The 23390-nt window shown below is 49.5% G+C and overlaps 1 protein-coding gene across 1 annotated transcript in view; it reads right to left on the bottom strand.

The window, feature by feature from the left end:
* Positions 1-1161: 1161 nt before the first annotated feature.
* Positions 1162-23390, bottom strand: part of INTS3 (integrator complex subunit 3) — a 40440-nt gene continuing 18211 nt past the window's right edge. Inside the window, exons 7-30 of the mRNA XM_075192313.1 lie at positions 21745-21889; positions 21268-21397; positions 19738-19835; positions 18100-18291; positions 17654-17741; positions 15596-15675; positions 14700-14791; positions 12777-12883; positions 11954-12085; positions 11683-11812; positions 11430-11484; positions 11237-11340; positions 10854-10898; positions 10619-10738; positions 9608-9761; positions 9334-9402; positions 8651-8726; positions 7244-7357; positions 6880-6928; positions 3952-4119; positions 2968-3068; positions 2213-2285; positions 1782-1935; positions 1162-1607 (exon numbers count right to left, since the gene is read on the bottom strand). Of these exons, the coding sequence (XP_075048414.1) occupies positions 1530-1607; positions 1782-1935; positions 2213-2285; positions 2968-3068; positions 3952-4119; positions 6880-6928; positions 7244-7357; positions 8651-8726; positions 9334-9402; positions 9608-9761; positions 10619-10738; positions 10854-10898; positions 11237-11340; positions 11430-11484; positions 11683-11812; positions 11954-12085; positions 12777-12883; positions 14700-14791; positions 15596-15675; positions 17654-17741; positions 18100-18291; positions 19738-19835; positions 21268-21397; positions 21745-21889 (2554 nt within the window). The 3' untranslated portion in view covers positions 1162-1529. The remainder of the gene's footprint in view (positions 1608-1781; positions 1936-2212; positions 2286-2967; positions 3069-3951; positions 4120-6879; positions 6929-7243; positions 7358-8650; positions 8727-9333; positions 9403-9607; positions 9762-10618; positions 10739-10853; positions 10899-11236; positions 11341-11429; positions 11485-11682; positions 11813-11953; positions 12086-12776; positions 12884-14699; positions 14792-15595; positions 15676-17653; positions 17742-18099; positions 18292-19737; positions 19836-21267; positions 21398-21744; positions 21890-23390) is intronic.

Below are 23390 nucleotides of genomic sequence, written 5' to 3'. Positions count from 1 at the left end.
CAGTACTGGATAATCTGCAGAATAGGTAAGCTGCATAATATACGCTTCACATAGCTGTATGTTACTCTAATCTTCTTGCATCAAGGTGAAATAATTTGCGCTGCTGGGGGACCTTGCTCCTTCCACTATATAACTCTCAGTCTGTGGCTTCCTGCTGCCTCCATTCCCCTCCTCACATCATGTCACTGCCCCTGTCACATGCAGCTCTGTCCTCACTAACACATAACTCATCTCCTGATATACTCTGTGCTGCTGGGGATCCTGCTCCTTCCACTATATAACTCTCAGTCTGTGGCTTCCTGCTGCCTCCATTCCCCTCCTTATATCATTGCCCCTGTCCTCACTAACATATCACTCATCTCCTGATATACTCTGTGCTGCTGGGACCCTGCTCCTTCCACTATATAACTCTCAGTCTGTGGCTTCCTGCTGCCTCCATTCCCCTCCTCACATCATGTCACTGCCCCTGTCACATGCAGCCCTGTCCTCACTAACACATCACTCATCTCCTGATATACTCTGTGCTGCTGGAGGACCCTGCTCCTTCCACTATATAACTCTCAGTCTGTGGCTTCCTGCTGCCTCCATTCCCCTCCTCACATCATGTCACTGCCCCTGTCACATGCAGCCCTGTCCTCACTAACACATCACTCATCTCCTGATATACTCTGTGCTGCTGGGACCCTGCTCCTTCCACTATATAACTCTCAGTCTGTGGCTTCCTGCTGCCTCCATTCCCCTCCTCACATCATGTCACTGCCCCTGTCACATGCAGCCCTGTCCTCACTAACACATCACTCATCTCCTGATATACTCTGTGCTGCTGGAGGACCCTGCTCCTTCCACTATATAACTCTCAGTCTGTGGCTTCCTGCTGCCTCCATTCCCCTCCTCACATCATGTCACTGCCCCTGTCACATGCAGCCCTGTTCTCACTAACACATAACTCATCTCCTGATATACTCTGTGCTGCTGGGGGACCTGCTCCCAGTTGTTTTCAGCTGCAGAATAAGTGGGAAAAGCAGAAACAGACCAGCACCACAGTGACCCGGCACTGAATAAAGATCCGGTGGGTGGATTCGGGAGGAAGGGGACACAGTACAGACAAAGCCACGTCAGACCCCCGTCATCCCGCAAATAAAGGAGGATGAGGTCAGAAGGTAAAAGGGGCGGGGTATCTGGAATTCATTTATTGTGTTTTAAAATATTTTTTTTTCTTAAAAAAAAATGTACATTTACGTAGCAGTGAGCAGCTCGTCCTGTAAGGAGACATTTATTTACAGTTCAGTAAGAAAATATGAGATTTGTTTTAGTATAAAGGTCCCGTTTCCTGGCCGTGCGGCACGGGAGGGGCTCCGCGTCTGCTCACTTTATTTCGCCAGTGGAGCGCGGTCTCCGTGGATGGGGAAGACGGCGGATTGGTATAAAGTTTCAGACGCAGCGTTCACGCGTGGAGTCCCCAATTTATAATCCACGTCGTCCTCCGACCACCGCGGTCCGGATAACGTCAACATCCACCACTGGGGGGATCAATCGCTGTCTGACCCCACCGCCGCGGACCCCTTCCTCTTTCTCTTGCTGGGCTTTGGCTTTGCGTCTTCCTCCTCCTGTAAGTGGAAAAGTCAGGACTGTATTATGGCAACGATATAAATTCCAGCATTCAGTCTCTCTCCCGCTAACATAGTCCCATCTAGGCCACGCCCCATCAGACCACATGACCCCAAGAGGTAAGCCCAGCCTCCCAATCCCCTCACACCCTAGCAGTCCCCGCCTTCGCTCACCGAAGCGCTGCTGGAGGCGGAGTCCTCTTCCGTGTTGGTCGGCTGCGCCATGTTTTTCCTGCTGCGCGGACTCGTCATGGGACCTTTCCGCCGGCTTTTGGGGGGCTTGGTCGAGTCTTCATACTCCTCTGCCAGGGAGAACAGATCGCTGAACCTAATAACAGTACATAGAATTATACCTGGATGTACCAATATACCATTACTCAAAACCGCTGGGCCCAATACTTTCAATGAAGGTACCCTTCCTCCGTCTACAAGCTACGAACGGGCGCTGTAACTCATTAACTCAATCTTATTCACTAGATCTTTACAATACGAGATGGAAACAAAGATTCAGGGCACCGACACGGGATGTGGGTCAACACCAGCAAAAATACGGTAGGGCGCAATGAGCAACCAAGAAGTTTCAAATCCCTGAGGTTGACACTTACTTCATCTTGTGCGCCTCATCGCAGCTGGCCTGGACATGCTGAAGGGCTTGTAAGATCGGTGTCTGGCTGAAAACTGATGAGAAAATACCATTACTGAGGAGGTTTTCATTAATGAGATGTAATTGGGGGATAGATGGATTGGCCCCAGCACTATCAGGAACAAATTCGTACACTAGGGATTTTAATATTCTCACACACTGCAGGAAAACAAATCCGTATGCCAGATGTCTCCCTGGAGCCCTGGGCTGTCTAATTCTGCAACAGGGTGAACAATGTCCTAACGGGGAGATTCATGACCATCACATTGATGGAAAATTACCATCAAATTCAGGAGGACTGCAGTACCGCTGTTTCATCAACAGGGGGAGCTGCAGCTCCACAAAAGGAGGGGACACTGAACAACATTTAATTCAAATGTGGTTTCTTATTCCAAAAAGCTTTGCATAGAAGTTAGAATAAAAACCATAAAACCGGGTCACACATCTCTCCATCCAATCGAAGCCCAGTTTTTGGAGAAAGCCAAATACCCCCGGGGTCATTAGTATAAAACGATCTCGTTTTATGCTACCACTGAAGATCCGGTGGTGATTTCGTATTAGTTCAACTGGGTTTAGGCAAGAAAGGATCGGAGGACATTTATTTAGGAAGAGGGTAGGTGGGAAGATCCGTGGAATGAGGAGGTAAAGGAGATGGGACCTGGCAGTAGGGATTAGACGGGGCTGGGTGGGGTCAGGGAGAGGAGACGTGATACTAACAGTTCTGTTTGGTGTTAGACAGGTTGAGTCTCAGGTTATCCATATGTTCTAGGATCTGCTCTAGCGTCAGCTGGGCCAATTTACTGCTCGAACTCCGGAGACTGCAAAGAAGAAATACCAGATTATATATCCAGACCACCAGAATACATTAATGTACGTATATACGTAGAGCTCGCTGACCGGGAGACTTGGCACTATGTCACTCATCTATCTCTCTAACCAGGTCTCTCACCTCTCCATGTGTCACTCGTCTCTTTTCTAACTGGGCCTCATCTTTCTATGTGTCACTAGTCTATTTGTCTCTAACCAGGCTTGGAGAGAAGGCGAGTGGTGGCCCGCGGGGCAGGAAACTGGGGCGTGGTGGTCTTGGGGACTGGGTGAGATGGTTAGTGGTGGACCTGGTCCTCAGGGTGGGGAGAGGGTTAGTGGTGGACCTGGTCCTCAGGGTGGGGAGAGGGTTAGTGGTGGACCTGGTCCTCAGGGTGGGGAGAGGGTTAGTGGTGGACCTGGCCCTCAGGGTGGGGAGAGGGTTAGTGGTGGACCTGGCCCTCAGGGTGGGGAGAGGGTTAGTGGTGGACCTGGTCCTCAGGGTGGGGAGAGGGTTAATGGTGGACCTGGTTCTCAGGGTGGGGAGAGGGTTAGTGGTGGACCTGGTCCTCAGGGTGGGGAGAGGGTTAGTGGTGGACCTGGTCCTCAGGGTGGGGAGAGGGTTAGTGGTGGACCTGGTCCTCAGGGTGGGGAGAGGGTTAGTGGTGGACCTGGCCCTCAGGGTGGGGAGAGGGTTAGTGATGGACCTGGTCCTCAGAGTGGGAAGATGGTTACTGGTTGCCCTGGTCCCAGGGGTGGCTGTCATCAGGAGCTCTGGCCCTAGTTCTTGGGTTGAATGTGATGGAAAGTGGAAGTGTTCTAGCTAAAAACGATAACCGTTTCATCCCTTTCCAAGTCTGGTCCGGCTGTTGGATACGTCTAAACACGGTCTCCTACCTTTGCCGTTTCCGGGGAAGACTGTTGTTCTTGATGAGCAAAGACTTGATGTGTTCCGCAAGATTGTCGTCATGCTTCAAGCACCAGTGCCTCAGTATACTGGTGGTGAACTGGTCATCGGGGTGACATGGTCGGCTGAGAACCATTTTTACCATCTCCTCAGTCGGCCTGCGGATGAGAGAACCATCATGGGGGAGAGCTCTCAGGTGCTGGCACAGGACGAAGTGTCGTCAACAAGAGCAACATAATACAGAGAGAGGGAGAGAAAACTTCTCCCAACAGACACAATCTGAATAATCCAGGACCAGCCTTGAAGCCCTGCGAAGACCGAGGACATTAATTGTCAGAGACGAGTTATCTGTGGGGCCAATCTCGCTGTACAGGATATTGCAGAATGTGAGAGATTAGCACACGCTGGAACATCGCTCAGCCATCTTCCCTGAGGGTAATGTGTGACAGTGTTAAGTGCCTATTTGTTGATTTAGTGCCATCTCTGTAGGTTCTATGTATCAGCGTACATCCGGAAGACACAACACACTGCAAACCTAAAATGATCTACTGATGTCATAATATTACTGCTTAACCTCCTCCTACTGACTGCTCTTATAGCAGCGCCCGCTGACGACCTGCTCTTCTCATTCCGCCACCAGGTTCCCTGCGCTCCCCCTCCCCCATCTCCGCAGTATAACACCCGCCTCGCTATTCTACATATACCATCAGAGAGCTCTTATCTCCCAGGCCTCTGCACAATAGGGGAACTCATTACACCGAGGGGAATGTATAAAGGGCCTTCGAACAGATAAGGCTCCGGGATAATTAAGGGTTCGCATGGCTCTAATTGTGATGTGTCTGCCCCTCTGGATGAAGAGGACGATGCACTCATTCATCCATTCCACCGTACGGTATACATAGGAGCACAGAGAGCAGCCCGGCTTCTATGTATGTACATATTACAATCCTCCAAGCGGCCACCTGCAGGGGGCGATAGTCCCTCAATGTCACCCTGCCCCATTCATAGCACCCCCTATGCTGCCCCAGACACACACGGTCCTCTCTCTCATCCTGCCCCAGACACACTCGGTCCTCTCTCTCCCATCCTGCCCCAGACACACTCGGTCCTCTCTCTCATCCTGCCCCAGACACACTCGGTCCTCTCTCTCCCATCCTGCCCCAGACACACACGGTCCTCTCTCTCCCATCCTGCCCCAGACACACACGGTCCTCTCTCTCATCCTGCCCCAGACACACTCGGTCCTCTCTCTCCCATCCTGCCCCAGACACACTCGGTCCTCTCTCTCATCCTGCCCCAGACACACACGGTCCTCTCTCTCCCATCCTGTCCCAGACACACACGGTCCTCTCTCTCATCCTGCCCCAGACATACTCGGTCCTCTCTCTCCCATCCTGCCCCAGACACACTCGGTCCTCTCTCTCATCCTGCCCCAGACACACACGGTCCTCTCTCTCCCATCCTGCCCCAGACACACACGGTCCTCTCTCTCCCATCCTGCCCCAGACACACACGGTCCTCTCTCTCATCCTGCCCCAGACACACTCGGTCCTCTCTCTCCCATCCTGCCCCAGACACACTCGGTCCTCTCTCTCATCCTGCCCCAGACACACACGGTCCTCTCTCTCTCTCCCATCCTGCCCCAGACACACACGGTCCTCTCTCTCTCTCCCACCCTGCCCCAGACACACACGGTCCTCTCTCTCATCCTGTCCCAGACACACACGGTCCTCTCTCTCTCCCATCCTGCCCCAGACACACACGGTCCTCTCTCTCATCCTGCCCCAGACACACTCGGTCCTCTCTCTCCCATCCTGCCCCAGACACACTCGGTCCTCTCTCTCCCATCCTGCCCCAGACACACTCGGTCCTCTCTCTCCCATCCTGCCCGACAAACACGGTCCTCTCTCTCCCCCATCCTGCCCCAGACACACACACGGTCCTCTCTCTCTCCCATCCTGCCCCAGACACACACGGTCCTCTCTCTCATCCTGCCCCAGACACACACGGTCCTCTCTCTCTCTCCCATCCTGCCCCAGACACACACGGTCCTCTCTCTCATCCTGCCCCAGACACACACGGTCCTCTCTCTCTCTCCCATCCTGCCCCAGACACACACGGTCCTCTCTCTCTCTCCCATCCTGCCCCAGACACACACGGTCCTCTCTCTCCCATCCTGCCCCAGACACACACGGTCCTCTCTCTCCCATCCTGCCCCAGACACACACGGTCCTCTCTCTCATCCTGCCCCAGACACACTCGGTCCTCTCTCTCCCATCCTGCCCCAGACACACTCGGTCCTCTCTCTCATCCTGCCCCAGACACACACGGTCCTCTCTCTCTCTCCCATCCTGCCCCAGACACACACGGTCCTCTCTCTCTCTCCCACCCTGCCCCAGACACACACGGTCCTCTCTCTCATCCTGTCCCAGACACACACGGTCCTCTCTCTCTCCCATCCTGCCCCAGACACACACGGTCCTCTCTCTCATCCTGCCCCAGACACACTCGGTCCTCTCTCTCCCATCCTGCCCCAGACACACTCGGTCCTCTCTCTCCCATCCTGCCCGACAAACACGGTCCTCTCTCTCCCCCATCCTGCCCCAGACACACACACGGTCCTCTCTCTCTCCCATCCTGCCCCAGACACACACGGTCCTCTCTCTCATCCTGCCCCAGACACACTCGGTCCTCTCTCTCCCATCCTGCCCGACACACACGGTCCTCTCTCTCTCCCATCCTGCCCCAGACACACACAGTGCTCTCTCCTCTCTCTCATTCTGCCCCAGACACACACGGTCCTCTCTCTCATCCTGCCGCAGACACACACAGTGCTCTCTCCTCTCTCTCTCCTGCCCCAGACAGACAGGATGAGACATCTTCAATCCAAATGTGGTCTGCGGTTAAAGTTTACTCACTTCTCTCGGCGAAGCTGTAGGAGGAGGCAGGATAATGCCTCGGGGTGTTCTGTAATGAGAGGAGGGGTGTGGAGGTCTCAACAAAGAGAATAGAATAATAGCAATTGCAACAAACACACTACAGATGACAGGAGCAAAACTATTTTTAAGACTTTCTTTTATAGGATTTATTCTGGTAGAGAAGTGTCAGTAGACACGAATACAATACTTTGTGGGTGAAGAAATGAAAGGGAGGAATGAAATTGTGGGCAAGACGGGAATGTGAGAAGAGACAGACGGAGAGTGGGGGGCGAGGGGGTGACACCTCGGAATGTGAGGGCTGGCGCCTCTCACATGACAATACCTTCTGCACACGTAAACCCACCTTTGTATTTCAGGTGCTGTAGGATAGGGATAATAGTCTCCAAGGGAACGTTATGGGCGAGGAAGAGCTGCCATGTGCAGTACTGTTCAAAGGTCTCCCATTCTAAACTCTGAACTAGAAGAGAAGATGCGGTTAACTTTACTCCCCATCACCAAACCAACCCTGCCGATACAGTCACCGATCCATAACTCCCATCACCCAACCCTGCCGATACAGTCACCGGCCCAGAACTCCCATCACCCAACCCTGCCGATACAGTCACCAGTCCACAACTCCATCACCCAACCCTGCCGATGCAGTCACTGGCCCAGAACTCCCATCACCCAACCCTGCCGATGCAGTCACCGGCCCAGAACTCCCATCACCCAACCCTGCCGATACAGTCACCGGCCCAGAACTCCCATCACCCAACCCTGCCGATGCAGTCACCGGCCCAGAACTCCCATCACCCAACCCTGCCGATACAGTCACCGGCCCAGAACTCCCATCACCCAACCCTGCCGATACAGTCACCGGCCCAGAACTCCCATCACCCAACCCTGCCGATACAGTCACCGGCCCAGAACTCCCATCACCCAACCCTGCCGATACAGTCACCGGCCCAGAACTCCCATCACCCAACCCTGCCGATACAGTCACCGGCCCAGAACTCCCATCACCCAACCCTGCCGATACAGTCACCGATCCATAACTCCCATCACCCAACCCTGCCGATACAGTCACCGGCCCAGAACTCCCATCACCCAACCCTGCCGATACAGTCACCGGCCCAGAACTCCCATCACCCAACCCTGCCGATACAGTCACCGATTCATAACTCCCATCACCCAACCCTGCCGATACAGTCACCGATCCATAACTCCCATCACCCAACCCTGCCGATACAGTCACCGATCCATAACTCCCATCACCCAACCCTGCCGATACAGTCACCGGCCCAGAACTCCCATCACCCAACCCTGCCGATACAGTCACCGATCCATAACTCCCATCACCCAACCCTGCCGATACAGTCACCGATCCATAACTCCCATCACCCAACCCTGCCGATACAGTAACCAGTCCACAACTCCATCACCCAACCCTGCCGATACAGTCACCGATCCATAACTCCCATCACCCAACCCTGCCGATACAGTCACCGATCCATAACTCCCATCACCCAACCCTGCCGATACAGTCTAACCAGGCCATAATTTAAACCACTCAATTCAACCAAAACAGTTTGACCATATTAACACTCACATTACCCAGCCCTTTCAGGCCATTACTCGTATCACTTAATCCTCCAGATTGAATCTGATCACCCAATGACTCAACCCTCCCAAAACATTATGACCGGTCCCTTGAATAAGGACTGATTATTTGGACATTCAAAACACCAATAATTTTTCGTAATCTACTCACTTAAAATGTTCAACACAGAGTCCTTCCGGAACATCACTAGGTTTCCCATCATGACATGACACACTAACTCCTGTAGCTGAACAAGAGAAAGAATGTTACTAGATAGAGAAGAGCCCAGGGGAAGACCCGCCGCCGCCACCGGGGGAGGAGAGCCCAGGGGAAGACCCGCCGCCGCCACCGGGGGAGGAGAGCCCAGGGGAAGACCCGCCGCCGCCACCGGGGGAGAACCAGAGCCCATAGGGAGACCCGCTACATTGGGGGAAGAACCCGAGCCCAGGGGAAGACCCGCCACATCCGGGGGACAACCCGAGCCCAGGGGGAGACCCGCCACATCCAGAGGACACCCAGAGCCCAGGGGAAGACCCGCCACATCCGGGGGACAACCCGAGCCCAGGGGGAGACCCGCCACATCAGGGGGACAACCCGAGCCCAGGGGAAGACCCACCACATCCACGGGACAACCCGAGCCCAGGGGAAGACCCGCCACATCCACGGGACAACCCGAGCCCAGGGGAAGACTACCCACTAATGCAAGAAGCAGAGCTTGAAGGTCAAGCTTCTTCCATACAGATCAGAGCTCGTGGGTAAATTGCCCAGAGGACACAGCGCTAGATATGTATGATGGATGAACAGAGTGGTTACATATAACGGTTTAGAAGAGATCTGCAATGAACACAATCTACCTGGGCAGAGTCGATCACTGCTACTATCATGTTGAGAAGCTCCCCGCTCCGAAGCGTTTCATCTGGGAACTGGTGGAGGAGAAGAAAGAAATCATTAGATGTCCAACGTCAGGCAACAGATAATGAGCAACCTGCATCTGCTGTATGAACACAGAAAGGGCCACAGTTAAACCAAGCAGATTACAGGAGCAAAGCTCTAGATCCAACACTAGTGGTCAACATCCCAACGTGAGCGACTGTGGAAGGGTCACCTGGCAAGGTGGGCGAGTCTCACCTCACTGTATATAGACGGCGTGAGATAACACAGAAGACGCACGTCATCCTCCTGACAAGCTTTCATATCCATCATCAGACACGTGTGCAGGTCTCCCAGCTGGGTGGCCTGGGCAAAGGACTCGTATAGATTCATCTTTCCGGCCGCTGCCTTGCTGGAGTGGGGTGTCCGGTATATGGGGAGAGAGATCGGGGGAGAGTCATGGAATCAGTTCTGCATCAGGGAGGGGGGGGGAAATTTGAGTGTGTACGAACAAGATGGCCGGGGGACAGCAGAATTAGGAAGGAGCATCGTATGTGATTTTAAAAGGGGAAACTGGCAGTGGTGAGGGAGAGGATAGGGGATCATGGTGTAGCTTAAGGAAGAAAACAAGACCCAAATACAAGACCTTGGACCCCACCACATAGTGAGACAACAGATGGCACACACACACCAGACAACAACCAGGGGGTCTTCACATACGATGTCTTGGAGATCAGGAAACATAGCCGTTTAGGAAATCTCACTTCTCCATTACTGAAGTACAGGGCAGGAGGGAAGGAGAATTCTGGCTTTTAATTAATTAGCTGTAATGAACAGACCGGACGGAGAGAGCAGAGACTGGATGTTATTAAGTAGGATGAGCGCGTTAATGAGGGGATTAACCATCCATAGCACACAGGGAGGGGGGCGAGTGTGTGTTGTCCAGGTGCGTCCTAGTGTCCCCAAAACTCCTGGGCCGCAGGTAGTGTGTGAGGTGTTAACAGGATTCACAGACGTCCTCTCTGGTCCCACAGCCCAAACAGGATATTAGGAACGAATTGCAGATTATGGTTAGTAAATTAGATGTCGGTGGACAATGCCTATTTGATTTATATGTGTAAGTAGCCGAGTGTTAACACGCGATAACCTAACCACACAGAATATCTTAACGATATCAGAGATGACCAGAGAACAGCTCCAGCAGTGCCGAACCAAGATGTGGGGGTCAGGAATACTGGGGCAGCTACGAGTCCTGGTATAGCGCCTCACCTGGCCTTCAGGTAGTACAGCAGGTGGTAGCCAATCTTGGGCTGTTTCTGGTAGAGCTCGGAGAGGAGGTCGAGAAGCAGAGAGAAGCCGTTGCTGTCCTCCTGCATCTGGATTAGATTTCTGGAAGGAGATGGAGGACACGGTGAGTTTTTTGAGGTTCCAGATAAGGAACCTCAACAACCAGTAGAGGGTTGCGCCCTGTTTTCTGTACAGAGGTGATTTATAGGACTATTACCTAAATATCAGATAAAGAGGCTTCCCGACCGACTCCTCCAGAGATCTGTAGATAAAAGCATTGTTGTTACTAAAAGGACTTCATACAATTTACAGAATCAGCAAAGGTCACTAGATCAGCTGTCACCTTCTAGCCCCAACAAAGTCAAGCACGGCACGACCACACCTCCGGCAAAGACTCAGCAACCCTCAAAAATCTTTAGCTTACCCGTCATCCTCAATAAATTCCACTACAACCACAATTGCCCATAGCTTGGTCCTACCGATTTAACCAAGCCACCTTCTCCTCTTCACGGAACGTCTCCATGAATATGACAAGAGACAGCCAACTTGAAACCAGGAGGCATTGGGGCTAATGTACACAAAGTTTCGCTGAAGACCTACTCCTCTGTGATCTCCTCTGGAAGGACCTCTCCTCGGAAGTGTGCTTTGAATAGTTCCTGGAGACAAGAGGCCAGTACAGATAACTGCTCCGAGTCAAAGTCTTCCTGCAGAGGTGAAAGAAGGGGGGAGTGCGTCAGAGGAGGGCGAATGACAGCGAGGTCACTCATGGCGGATACGCACGGCACTCACTTACCTCCAGGATCTGCTCCACTATGTCCTGCATGAGCTCACACTGAGATTCCATGTCACTGAAACACACAAGCACACCAACTAATGTAATCCAGGCTTACAGACCGGTTTGTAGGCCCCATTACCAAAGCTGGATGTCAGAACTTGGTTTCACGTAGAGGTGAACTGTAGCACAGGTACAATTTTATTGGCGTCACATAGAAAACGTGGGGGTACATCAGTCACCAGGGAGCAATCCCTCTCTCCGCACTACAAACCTTTCCTTCTGAAGAGCGACGACCTTTTCCCTGACAGGTTCCTCCAGCTGCTCCAAGTATGGCGTGATGTCCACCGGCTCTTCGATGATGGGCTCCTTGATGGGGTGGAAGCGGAACTCCCTCTTCTTTCCTGTGGGAGGGATTGGGAGACAATATGGGCAAAGAGAAAGTTGGGTAAGGGGAGAACAGACCCTGTATATAGAGCCGCCTCCCTAGTGGCTACATTATAATGTTAGAGAGTAGACTGTTCTATAAAAAGATGGGTCAGTACCATTGTCCACCCCTTTGTTAATCATTTCCTCGTCATCGTCGCTGAACGCAGCCTCCGCGTTGTCGTAGCAGCTTTCTTCCTTTTCGGTCAGACTGTTCTCCATCTCCATGGACGTGGGCTCCTCTGTCTTTACTGAGAAGAGCGATTAAACCATTTTAGTAACTGGCAGGTCACCATACGGCAAGAAACCTGATCTGAGATGGGTCGTATTGAGCCAGGCAGGATTTTACTGATTTTAGACACTGTTTCAGTAACTTTAGGTAGATGGCACCATGTTACCTATATAAATCAATATACTGGAACCAATCCTGGCTGAATGCCTTGTCCATTATTAGTGAATCCTACTCCATTTAGAAAAAAACATTATTTTCTAAATATAATTCACACAATTAAATGATCATTACTTTGTGGTCAGTGGAGAGACAAGCAGGAGAATTATCTGGCACAAGACAATGCAAAAATGAGATGTACAGAAGAGAGAGAGGATACAATATAGAGCCAAGAGAGGACTGGATGAGAGCAATAAGACCGTAAGAGAGAGGGGGAGCACAAGTGCAAGGACAGCAGAGAGAACAGCTGCAGAGAGCAAAGGAAGGAGCCACCACGGGGCAGCCGCCGAGAGCAAAGGGAGGAGCCGTCAGGGAGCAAAGGGAGGAGCCGCCAGGGAACAGCCGCCGGGAGCAAAGGGAGGAGCCGCCAGGGAGCAAAGGGAGGAGCCGCCAGGGAAGCAAGAAAGGAAAGGAGAAGTGACAAAAGAAGATGAGCGGAGACATAAGAAAGGATAGTTAGACTAGCACAGCACATACTCACGTGCAGCCCTTACTTTCTGAGGCAGGAGATGGTTGGTTACAAAACTCAGGAAACTTTTCTCTAAGCATTGACCGCAACTCTTTGTCCAATTTCGGGTTGTGGAACAGCGGAGCCAGGTGCCTGAAAGGAGCAGAGACATAAATTGGAAGAATAAGAACTTGGAAAAGAAAAGAGTGATACAGCATTACTAATCACTAGTAGTGAGATATTACCAGTGATGTATACAGTGATATCACTCCCTCTATGTGTCCTGGAGATCTGGTGTATAGATCTGATCACTATACTGTAGGTGAGATATTACCAGTGATGTATACAGTGATATCACTCCCTCTATGTCCTGGAGATCTGGTGTATAGATCTGATCACTATACTGTAGGTGAGATATTACCAGTGATGTATACAGTGATATCACTCCCTCTATGTCCTGGAGATCTGGTGTATAGATCTGATCACTATACTGTAGGTGAGATATTACCAGTGATGTATACAGTGATATCACTCCCTCTATGTCCTGGAGATCTGGTGTATAGATCTGATCACTATACTGTAGGTGAGATATTACCAGTGATGTATACAGTGATATCACTCCCTCTCTATGTCCTGGAGATCTGGTGTATAGATCTGATCACTATACTGTAGGTGAGATATTACCAGTGATGTATACAGTGATATCACTCCCTCTCTGTGTCCTGGAGATCTGGTGTATAGATCTGATCACTGTACTGTAGGTGAGATATTACCAGTGATGTATACAGTGATATCACTCCCTCTCTGTGTCCTGGAGATCTGGTGTATAGATCTGATCACTGTACTGTAGGTGAGATATTACCAGTGATGTATACAGTGATATCACTCCCTCTGTGTCCTGGAGATCTGGTGTATAGATCTGATCACTATACTGTAGGTGAGATATTACCAGTGATGTATACAGTGATATCACTCCCTCTCTATGTCCTGGAGATCTGGTGTATAGATCTGATCCCTATACTGTAGGTGAGATATTACCAGTGATGTATACAGTGATATCACTCCCTCTCTGTATCCTGGAGATCTGGTGTATAGATCTGATCACTATACTGTAGGTGAGATATTACCAGTGATGTATACAGTGATATCACTCCCTCTCTGTGTCCTGGAGATCTGGTGTATAGATCTGATCACTATACTGTAGGTGAGATATTACCAGTGATGTATACAGTGATATCACTCCCTCTCTATGTCCTGGAGATCTGGTGTATAGATCTGATCACTATACTGTAGGTGAGATATTACCAGTGATGTATACAGTGATATCACTCCCTCTCTGTGTCCTGGAGATCTGGTGTATAGATCTGATCACTATACTGTAGGTGAGATATTACCAGTGATGTATACAGTGATATCACTCCCTCTCTATGTCCTGGAGATCTGGTGTATAGATCTGATCACTATACTGTAGGTGAGATATTACCAGTGATGTATACAGTGATATCACTCCCTCTTTGTGTCCTGGAGATCTGGTGTATAGATCTGATCACTATACTGTAGGTGAGATATTACCAGTGATGTATACAGTGATATCACTCCCTCTCTATGTCCTGGAGATCTGGTGTATAGATTTGATCACTATACTGTAGGTGAGATATTACCAGTGATGTATACAGTGATATCACTCCCTCTCTATGTCCTGGAGATCTGGTGTATAGATCTGATCACTATACTGTAGGTGAGATATTACCAGTGATGTGTACAGTGATATCACTCCCTCTATGTGTCCTGGAGATCTGGTGTATAGATCTGATCACTATATATCTCAGAGTTTATAGACAAGTAGTTTCACCACAAGGCTTTGGATAGTTCCTGTGACATGTGTTTAACCCTCATATACATAACAAATAAGAGGAAATGAGGATACAGTTTATAAAACCGGAGGCATCACAATTAAATTTGTACTTACGCCAAGACTCTCTTCTCCATGATGTGGGTAAGTGAACTAAATACCCCCTGTCTGACGTTGCCCTCTAGAGGAGGGTAAAAATTGGGTATTATCTATTAAAAAAAAAAAATTCAAATGAAGAGTTAACAAATGAAGCAACGACATAAACTCAACTTATTAGTTTGTTGTGGAGGAAAATGAAAAAAAAAAAAAAAAGAGAAATCTTTTGTACCCCAATTTTCTGCCATCCTAAAGACCTTAGACCACCCAGTTGTTACAACATGTAGAGAACACGTATGTGCAGCCTATGACTATCATGGTCTATGGTAGAATCTCCAGCTCACCATGAAACACGTCACAGAGTGCACAGAACACAGAGAGGCAGCCGTGTAACATGCCACATGGTCACGCTAGGATTTGGTTCTCCATGTGCCTGTCGTGGGTGATTTATGGCTCGTTGTACAGGAGTGCAGGGACTCACAAGCCAATAAAGCAAGTGAGAAATAATTTGGATGAGAGAATTCTGGACTGGAAATAAAATAATTACTCAATGTGGGGGGGAAGTACTGGGAACATTGGGAGGGGGGAACATACCCTTAAACCTAACTCCAAAATTGGAGACATTCTTTGCATTTGCTCTGTCTCTGGGGGGGGGTTCTAGCTGCGGTACGAAGTGTGCTGCTGGGTGAGTCATAGGACAGATAGGTGACACGTATGTAGGACACAAGTCTAACATGTAACTAGAGGCCGAGGGAAGCGTTGCAGAAACTACATTCAAATAAACTGATTTTTCTCTTTATCCCTGCACTGTTCTCAAGAGCTTGCAGTCTAATATGTGAATGTCTGCTTCGCAGCAATAGTTTGATGGTCTCCTCTCCCTATACTGGCTGTCACCCTGTGGGTGGGAGTGGTCATACCCGGCACATGAAGTCCAGCAGGGTGGCGGTGATGGCGGGGTGTGGCTTCATGGAGTGATGCATCACCAGGATGGCTGGTTCTGTGGGGAGGGAAGAATAACGTCATTAGGAGGTGAATATGGGGGCGACAGAGAGAGACAAGGAGGTGGGTGGGAAGAAAGAGGGCGAGACAGACAGGGAGGGGGGGGGGGGCAGTTCACTAGGGGCCAGTGACATCACTGAGAGTGCAGCCTATCCAGTCACTAGGTACCAGTGACATCACTGAGAGTGCAGCCTATCCAGTCACTAGGGGCCAGTGACATCACTGAGAGTGCAGCCTATCCAGTCACTAGGAACCAGTGACATCACTGAGAGTGCAGCCTATCCAGTCACTAGGTACCAGTGACATCACTGAGAGTGCAGCCTATCCAGTCACTAGGAACCAGTGACATCACTGAGAGTGCAGCCTACCCAGTCACTAGGTACCAGTGACATCACTGAGAGTGCAGCCTATCCAGTCACTAGGAACCAGTGACATCACTGAGAGTGCAGCCTACCCAGTCACTAGGAGACAGTGACATCACTGAGAGTGCAGCCTATCCAGTCACTAGGAGCCAGTGACATCACTGAGAGTGCAGCCTACCCAGTCACTAGGTACCAGTGACATCACTGAGAGTGCAGCCTATCCAGTCACTAGGAACCAGTGACATCACTGAGAGTGCAGCCTATCCAGTCACTAGGAGCCAGTGACATCACTGAGAGTGCAGCCTATCCCTTCACTAGGAACCAGTGATATCACTGAGAGTGCAGCCTATCCAGTCACTAGGAACCAGTGACATCACTGAGAGTGCAGCCTATCCAGTCACTAGGAACCAGTGACATCACTGAGAGTGCAGCCTATCCAGTCACTAGGGACCAGTGACATCACTGAGAGCGCAGCCTATCCAGTCACTAGGGACCAGTGACATCACTGAGAGTGCAGCCTATCCAGTCACTAGGAACCAGTGACATCACTGAGAGTGCAGCCTACCCAGTCACTAGGAGACAGTGACATCACTGAGAGTGCAGCCTATCCCTTCACTAGGAACCAGTGATATCACTGAGAGTGCAGCCTATCCAGTCACTAGGTACCAGTGACATCACTGAGAGTGCAGCCTATCCAGTCACTAGGAACCAGTGACATCACTGAGAGTGCAGCCTACCCAGTCACTAGGTACCAGTGACATCACTGAGAGTGCAGCCTATCCAGTCACTAGGAACCAGTGACATCACTGAGAGTGCAGCCTACCCAGTCACTAGGAGACAGTGACATCACTGAGAGTGCAGCCTATCCCTTCACTAGGAACCAGTGATATCACTGAGAGTGCAGCCTATCCAGTCACTAAGAACCAGTGACATCACTGAGAGTGCAGCCTATCCAGTCACTAGGGACCAGTGACATCACTGAGAGCGCAGCCTATCCAGTCACTAGGGACCAGTGACATCACTGAGTGCAGCCTATCCAGTCACTAGGAGCCAGTGACATCACTGAGAGTGCAGCCTATCCAGTCACTAGGGACCAGTGACATCACTGAGAGTGCAGCCTATCCAGTCACTAGGAACCAGTGACATCACTGAGAGTGCAGCCTATCCAGTCACTAGGAGCCAGTGACATCACTGAGAGTGCAGCCTATCCAGTCACTAGGAACCAGTGACATCACTGAGAGTGCAGCCTATCCAGTCACTAGGAACCAGTGACATCACTGGTGCAGCTGATTGTCACAGCAATCAGGTTAATGATACAATATAACCCCAAAACTACCAATTAATGATCACTTATTACCATCAGGCCTGTGTACCCCCCCGAGTCTCTGCATTAGCTGCATCTTTGCAGTGTTGATGTAACAGAGACCCCCCAGCACACACAGTGTATGAGCCGTGCGAGGAATGTCTGGGTGAAGGGAGGGCAGAGGGATGAAAGACGACGTTAGAGGGGTGAAGGACAGGGAGATAAGAGATGCTCTGCGTGACAGTTAAGCCTGCAGAGCATCGTCACTGCGAGAGAAGCCGCAGGTTGAGCGACCACAAACGTCATCTTACCAATATTCATGATGCTGTCTTTCTCCGGACTGAAGAAGAGCCAATCGTAAAACAGAGCCAGCTTGGCGTTGGAAGCCGCCACATTAGACTGCAAGAGAGAAGTCACAGCCATCATTCAGTAATCCACAACCAAATATCTACTGGCGGTATCTTATTTACACACGTTATTTATATACTATTCTGCATTAAGCATGGGAGCCGCCATATTCACTCCTCTGCTGAGGTAAAATGACATCTAATGAGCAGAACAGCGCCCCTAGTGGACAAATGGTGGAAATTCTGCTCTATTTACTAAGAACAACTTCTGAATGAAGCATCTCTCAGGGGTGAGAGTAACCACATTTTACAGAGCTCCACATATCACATAAGGCAACATTAATAAAGAGAATGAAAGCAGGAACAGACGCTGTATGGCTGGATCCGTCCACAATCAGGCGGGCACTCACCGTGCAGGTCGTTAGCAGCCATCCGATGATCGCCCAGCGGGGCAGGATGTCGGAGCTGAGGACCTCATTGGATGGGTGTACCACCCCACAGATGTAACGGATCAGATCGCAGCGCAGGGACTGGCTGTCCGGTGTGGAGAGGTACTGGCGCTGAAACCAATCCTGGTACCTCTTCTGCTGCCCGAAGCGTACCTGGGGGGAGGAGAGACGCCAATTAGATCCGAAACACTCAGGATGGCCAGTAACCAAATGTAAAGAATCCTAAAATCACCTCCTAATACCCTCCGATTACAACTCCATAATCCCTATTCCCTCCATACCAGAGACCACAAGTATTCCAGAATCACAGGTGAGAACTTCCTTTGCTTGTTCATCAGAGCAAGACAAAAATAAAACCAACCCAAAATCTTCTCGCACTAATTAAAGTGGACTTCCTGGTCTTCTACAAGGACTATATAGTACAGATAAGAATTGTACTACTCCAGTCAACACCTAGAGAATCAAACAATGTCATTTTACGTATAAGAACTTCCACCTCCTTCAACTTGATAAACTTTTAATAAATCACCTAATAATCGGAACTGATCTGTCTTCTTCATCTTCTAACAAGACTTGGAGAACCAACTTGAGACATCTCAGTCTAAAGGATCAGAACTTCTTCCATCGGACCCACCTACTAACACCTGGAGAACCTGACCACCACCCAACAAGGTTAACGTCTTCTTTATAATCTTCTAACAGGAACCCACGGGAACCAGTCTTACTTAACCCATAATAACTTCTCAGACGTTCCTCTACCGGACCCCTTAACAATACCAAGGAACCGTGTCTAATCAAGTCTTTATCTGGTCAGACACTTCATCCACACATCTACCTACCAAGACCTTGAGAACTAAAACCCATCTTCTCGTTTTAAATGACTAGGACCTCCGCTGCCGCAAAAAAGCCCTGGAGGAACTAAATAAATCTTGTCACCCTAAATAATAACTCTCTTCTACGATGGCGTGCCAGATACATTTATAATTAGCCAAACACTGATAATACCATCATTATAGCTTGGTTCTTGAGGGCGATAAACACTCAATCCATAATATGCACACGTGTATCAATCACATCCGCTATCTAGCACCCCGGGATGATACGCCTGTCAGGAATCACATCTCTCTAGCAGAGCGGAGACGGAAATGAGTTTCACACATCTCGCTATCTCTCCAGCCTCCGCACTATACATCTCTTATACAGAGACGTGTACAATTTACAAATCAATGACGGCTGGTGTCAGACATATAGGTTCCACCTCAGTGCCTGGGAGACGAGCACAGGGCTGTCGGCTATTGATCTGGAAATAAAGCAGACAATTATCCCATTCAAAACACCAGACCTTGCTCGCGCTCGTTCAGCCGCGAGAGCAGAACAATTGGGGGGTCACGTATAGACTGGGGAATCGTGAAAGAATGGAGATGGATTTCAGGAAACAAAAGAGTAAGGAGAAGCCACCAATGGATGTTTCTCTCCACTTGAGAATGGAGCTTTCGTCTCTCAATCCAGTACAACTATCCCCATCGTACTGTTCTGTGTTCTACTACAGTCCAGACTCGCTGCAGACCATCCGTCCCACCTATCTCGCCAGTTCCGTACCCGTGACGTCATGAAGAGCAGCTTAGTCTCCATATCGGGGGTCAGTCGACACGCCAGGAACTTCCGGGAAGTACGAGACTGCAGAAGCTGGAGTATTCCTACAAAAGGGGGAGAATACATTGTCATCGATTCCAACCGGGGCACTATCTCTGTAGAGTTCTGTTAATAAATGAACCCCCCTGTGTGTGGGAATTTAGATTGTAAGCTCCACTGGGCCAGGGACGGGTGTAAATGATTATATATCCTCTGTACTGCGCTGTGCAATATGGTAGCGCTATATAAAGAGTGGCAATAATAGCTTTAAACTGTATTATTGAGCAAATAAGTAACATAGGCGGTGACCGGTATTCCAAATAAACAAAGTCGTCTGATGGAGACACAGTAGGCGGATGACACAGGCAAAATATAACATGTAGAATCTATCGGGAGGTGCAGGATTATAATATAATGAAACCATTGCTATTTATTACATGTTCGTTACTAAAAGGAGATGACGCTTTTCTTAGGAGTCAAGGGACACGGAAAAGAACTGGGGCGTTTTACAGGGACACCGGCGGTGGGACGCCCGGATGTCACACATACAGGGTAAGCGATGAGTTAACGGGCAGGAGGGAAGCGGTTAACGTGTTGCCAGAGCTTCGATTAAACCACAGAATAATTACATTATCTGGCAGCTCGGCTGCGGGCAGTTCTGCTCATCGCACACATATACCTACAAGGCCCCCGCAGACCTCCGGCTCACTGCCTCGTGGATAGGGAGGAGGGAGGGGTCAGTGGTTAAATGAGGAGGGGGGTGAGCACACTGACACACGGTAGCTGGTGGATTGGAGAGAGGAGGCAGCTCAGGAGAGAGCGTCTATAAATAGATGTTCTACAGAGCCTAGCGCGAGAGAGCTGGGAACTAATTAGGCCCTGTCTATAGAGGGGGGGCAGGGAGGAGGTGCCATTAGCACCCCCCCCCAACAATAATAATCTTCAGACCAGGGAAATCATATTTACATTACAGGGAGAGAGAGGGGAAGGGTAGAGCAGTCACCAGGCGACGGCTACAAGACCACAGCGCAGGTTGGTGAACGCGGACGGTTTGTGGGTTCTACCAGGATCCCCGAGAATTCCAGTCCAAAGTGCAGCCACACCAATTCTTTGGTGCAGGTTTCAGATAAACAGCTCCAAATACAATTCTCCCTGAGGCAGAACTTTAATCCTATAGCGGAGAGTAAAACGCAATATGCTGGTGGCGGTTTTGACACCAGAATAGGCATTCTTCCGGTGTCAAAACCGCCAACAGCGCATGGAAGAGACGGCACCTTTTAAAGAGATTTACCACCGATGGCTCGTTCACAGATGTGCCGAAACTAAAAGTAAAAACCCCTAAATACAAACTTGTGCGCTAGACGCGTTTTGGCGACGAAACGATAACGCGTTTCGCATGAGCTCCATATGATCGGCACCGTCTGTCATCAATAAATTAGGATCTGGGTATTATTACAGCTACATTAAGATGTACAATAGTAGGATGGAGGGGGGTACCCGTAAACTGGGGGTTCAGCGCCTGTGGATTGTGCAGCATGTCCTTCCATAATAAATCAAACTCCGGGATGCGAGCGACGTTCTGCAAAAGTCTCACCAAGTCCCGACCAATCATGAAACAGTCCATGAACTGTGAAAAAAACGAGAGGTCACATGACAATATAAACACCAACAATGTGACACACACACCGACCGCTAACGGGACCAACCCGCGGTCATAGGCTACATGATGAAGGCGGGGGACGTTGGCTTATTGTGTCTTTGAGATTGTCCTTTCCAGCTCACCATAGTCTATTAATGTTATACCGCCCCCTAGAATCACTATGGGAGTGGCTAAGAATGCTCGGCCCAATCATTCCCCCCAATGTGTAAGAGCTACACGAGTTAACCCAATCACAGACATTGGTAATCCCCATTTCTCCTGTCACTCCCACCAATGATCACGCAGTATTAGCACATGGAGGAAAGAGCACTTACCCGCTCTCTTAGAAGCGTCATACAGAAATCCACCTCTTTCTGCCTCAGGGTGGACAGCTGGGGGGTACTGTGGTGGTCCACGATCAGCCGCAGGTAGGTGTACACAGACATCGCTATGAGTATACCACTTTTCATCACCCACTCCCTGTAGACGGTGCAATAACAACAGGGGGACTGTAAGCAAACAATGATCGTACCACAGGCAAAGACACACGAGTCAACTTAGTGGAAGTTACATTAAATATATTCATTTCTGGACCAATCACAAAGTGAATCCTGGGGATTCAGAGAGAGGGCGCCCATAAGTCCTGGAATAATCACTGATAACACGATTACTAAATCTAACACACGGATCGCTATGAGACACGTGAGCTTACAATCACATACACCCTTCTAGATATACACACATATATATATATATATATATATATATATATATATATATATACATATATATATATATATATATACATACACACACAAGTTAACCCGTGCATGATACTCATGCATTCTAGTCAAATCAAGCTACTTAAGGTGTTAAAAAGGTTCTTGTCATGCATTTGGGCCTAGCCCAGGCCTCCTCAGGGGAAGAGCGTTACTTCCCGACGCAAGCGCCCTTTTTAACGTGGTTTTATCCACATGTCACCACCTCATCTTTTTTTCTCCATCACCTCATCCTTCATCTTCATCGCCACATCCTTCATCAAACTACTTAAGGTGTTAAAAACTCCCCACTGTCACCCCCGGCAACCACCAACCACTCCCAACTGTCACTTCTCCTTCAAGAAATATATAGGTCAGTGTATAACTCTGCCCAGCAGGTGGCACTGCAGCTTTTTTTTTTTTCACACACGCCACTAGGCATTTATATAGTAGATAATGGACAGAATCAAGCCAGTTTCCTCATTGGTCCTTAGTACCATCCCTCCACTCTCCTCGTATCCAAACCCTCTCCATCCCCCATTCATTGCAGCGTCTTTTATTTCAGTTGTACATATATATCAGATGCATCACATGGCCTATTCAGAGAAATGTCAGATCCATGCCTCTGATATATCTATATAGACCATTTAAAGTCTGAGACATGTGGGACATAAAAGGGTTTTTAGCATGGGAGGGGGAGGGGGGAACTAACAAAAAACACATTTTTGGAATATTTGACTTTCTAAATAAAGACCAATTAGTTGAAGATTCATGGCCGTTCCTCTCCAAGGAGAAAAGACATCCTATTTGTACGATAGATTTATTGTCCCTTCATTGTTTTACGAGTGTTCTAATATAAACACAGTTATTCTCAGGAAAGTCGCCAATATCGGCCCTCGTAGGACCGGCGCGCTACAACGCAGAGGGAGGATGCTCAACTAATCTATATTTCAGCATCAAGAAATGTCTTCCCTCAGTTTACAATCCATGGTGATGTCCTTATTCCTCCCTGAGGACGTAGAAGTATATCCCTGAGATTGTGGAGGGGATAGAGCCGGGGGCTGGGAGGCGTGTGATCCTCATATGATAGAGGGGTCTGTACAAACCAGACAGTTCCACACGTTGCCTTTTTTAGGCTTTCTAAACAGCCGTAATACACAAGACATTTATTTCTCGCCCAGAGCGCTGTATCTGGCCTGCTCGGTGCTGTGTGTGTGTGTTTT

This window comes from Mixophyes fleayi, chromosome 12 (assembly GCF_038048845.1).
Source record: "Mixophyes fleayi isolate aMixFle1 chromosome 12, aMixFle1.hap1, whole genome shotgun sequence".
NCBI classification, from domain to species: domain Eukaryota; kingdom Metazoa; phylum Chordata; class Amphibia; order Anura; family Limnodynastidae; genus Mixophyes; species Mixophyes fleayi.
This window is presented reverse-complemented; position numbering and strand designations above follow the sequence as displayed.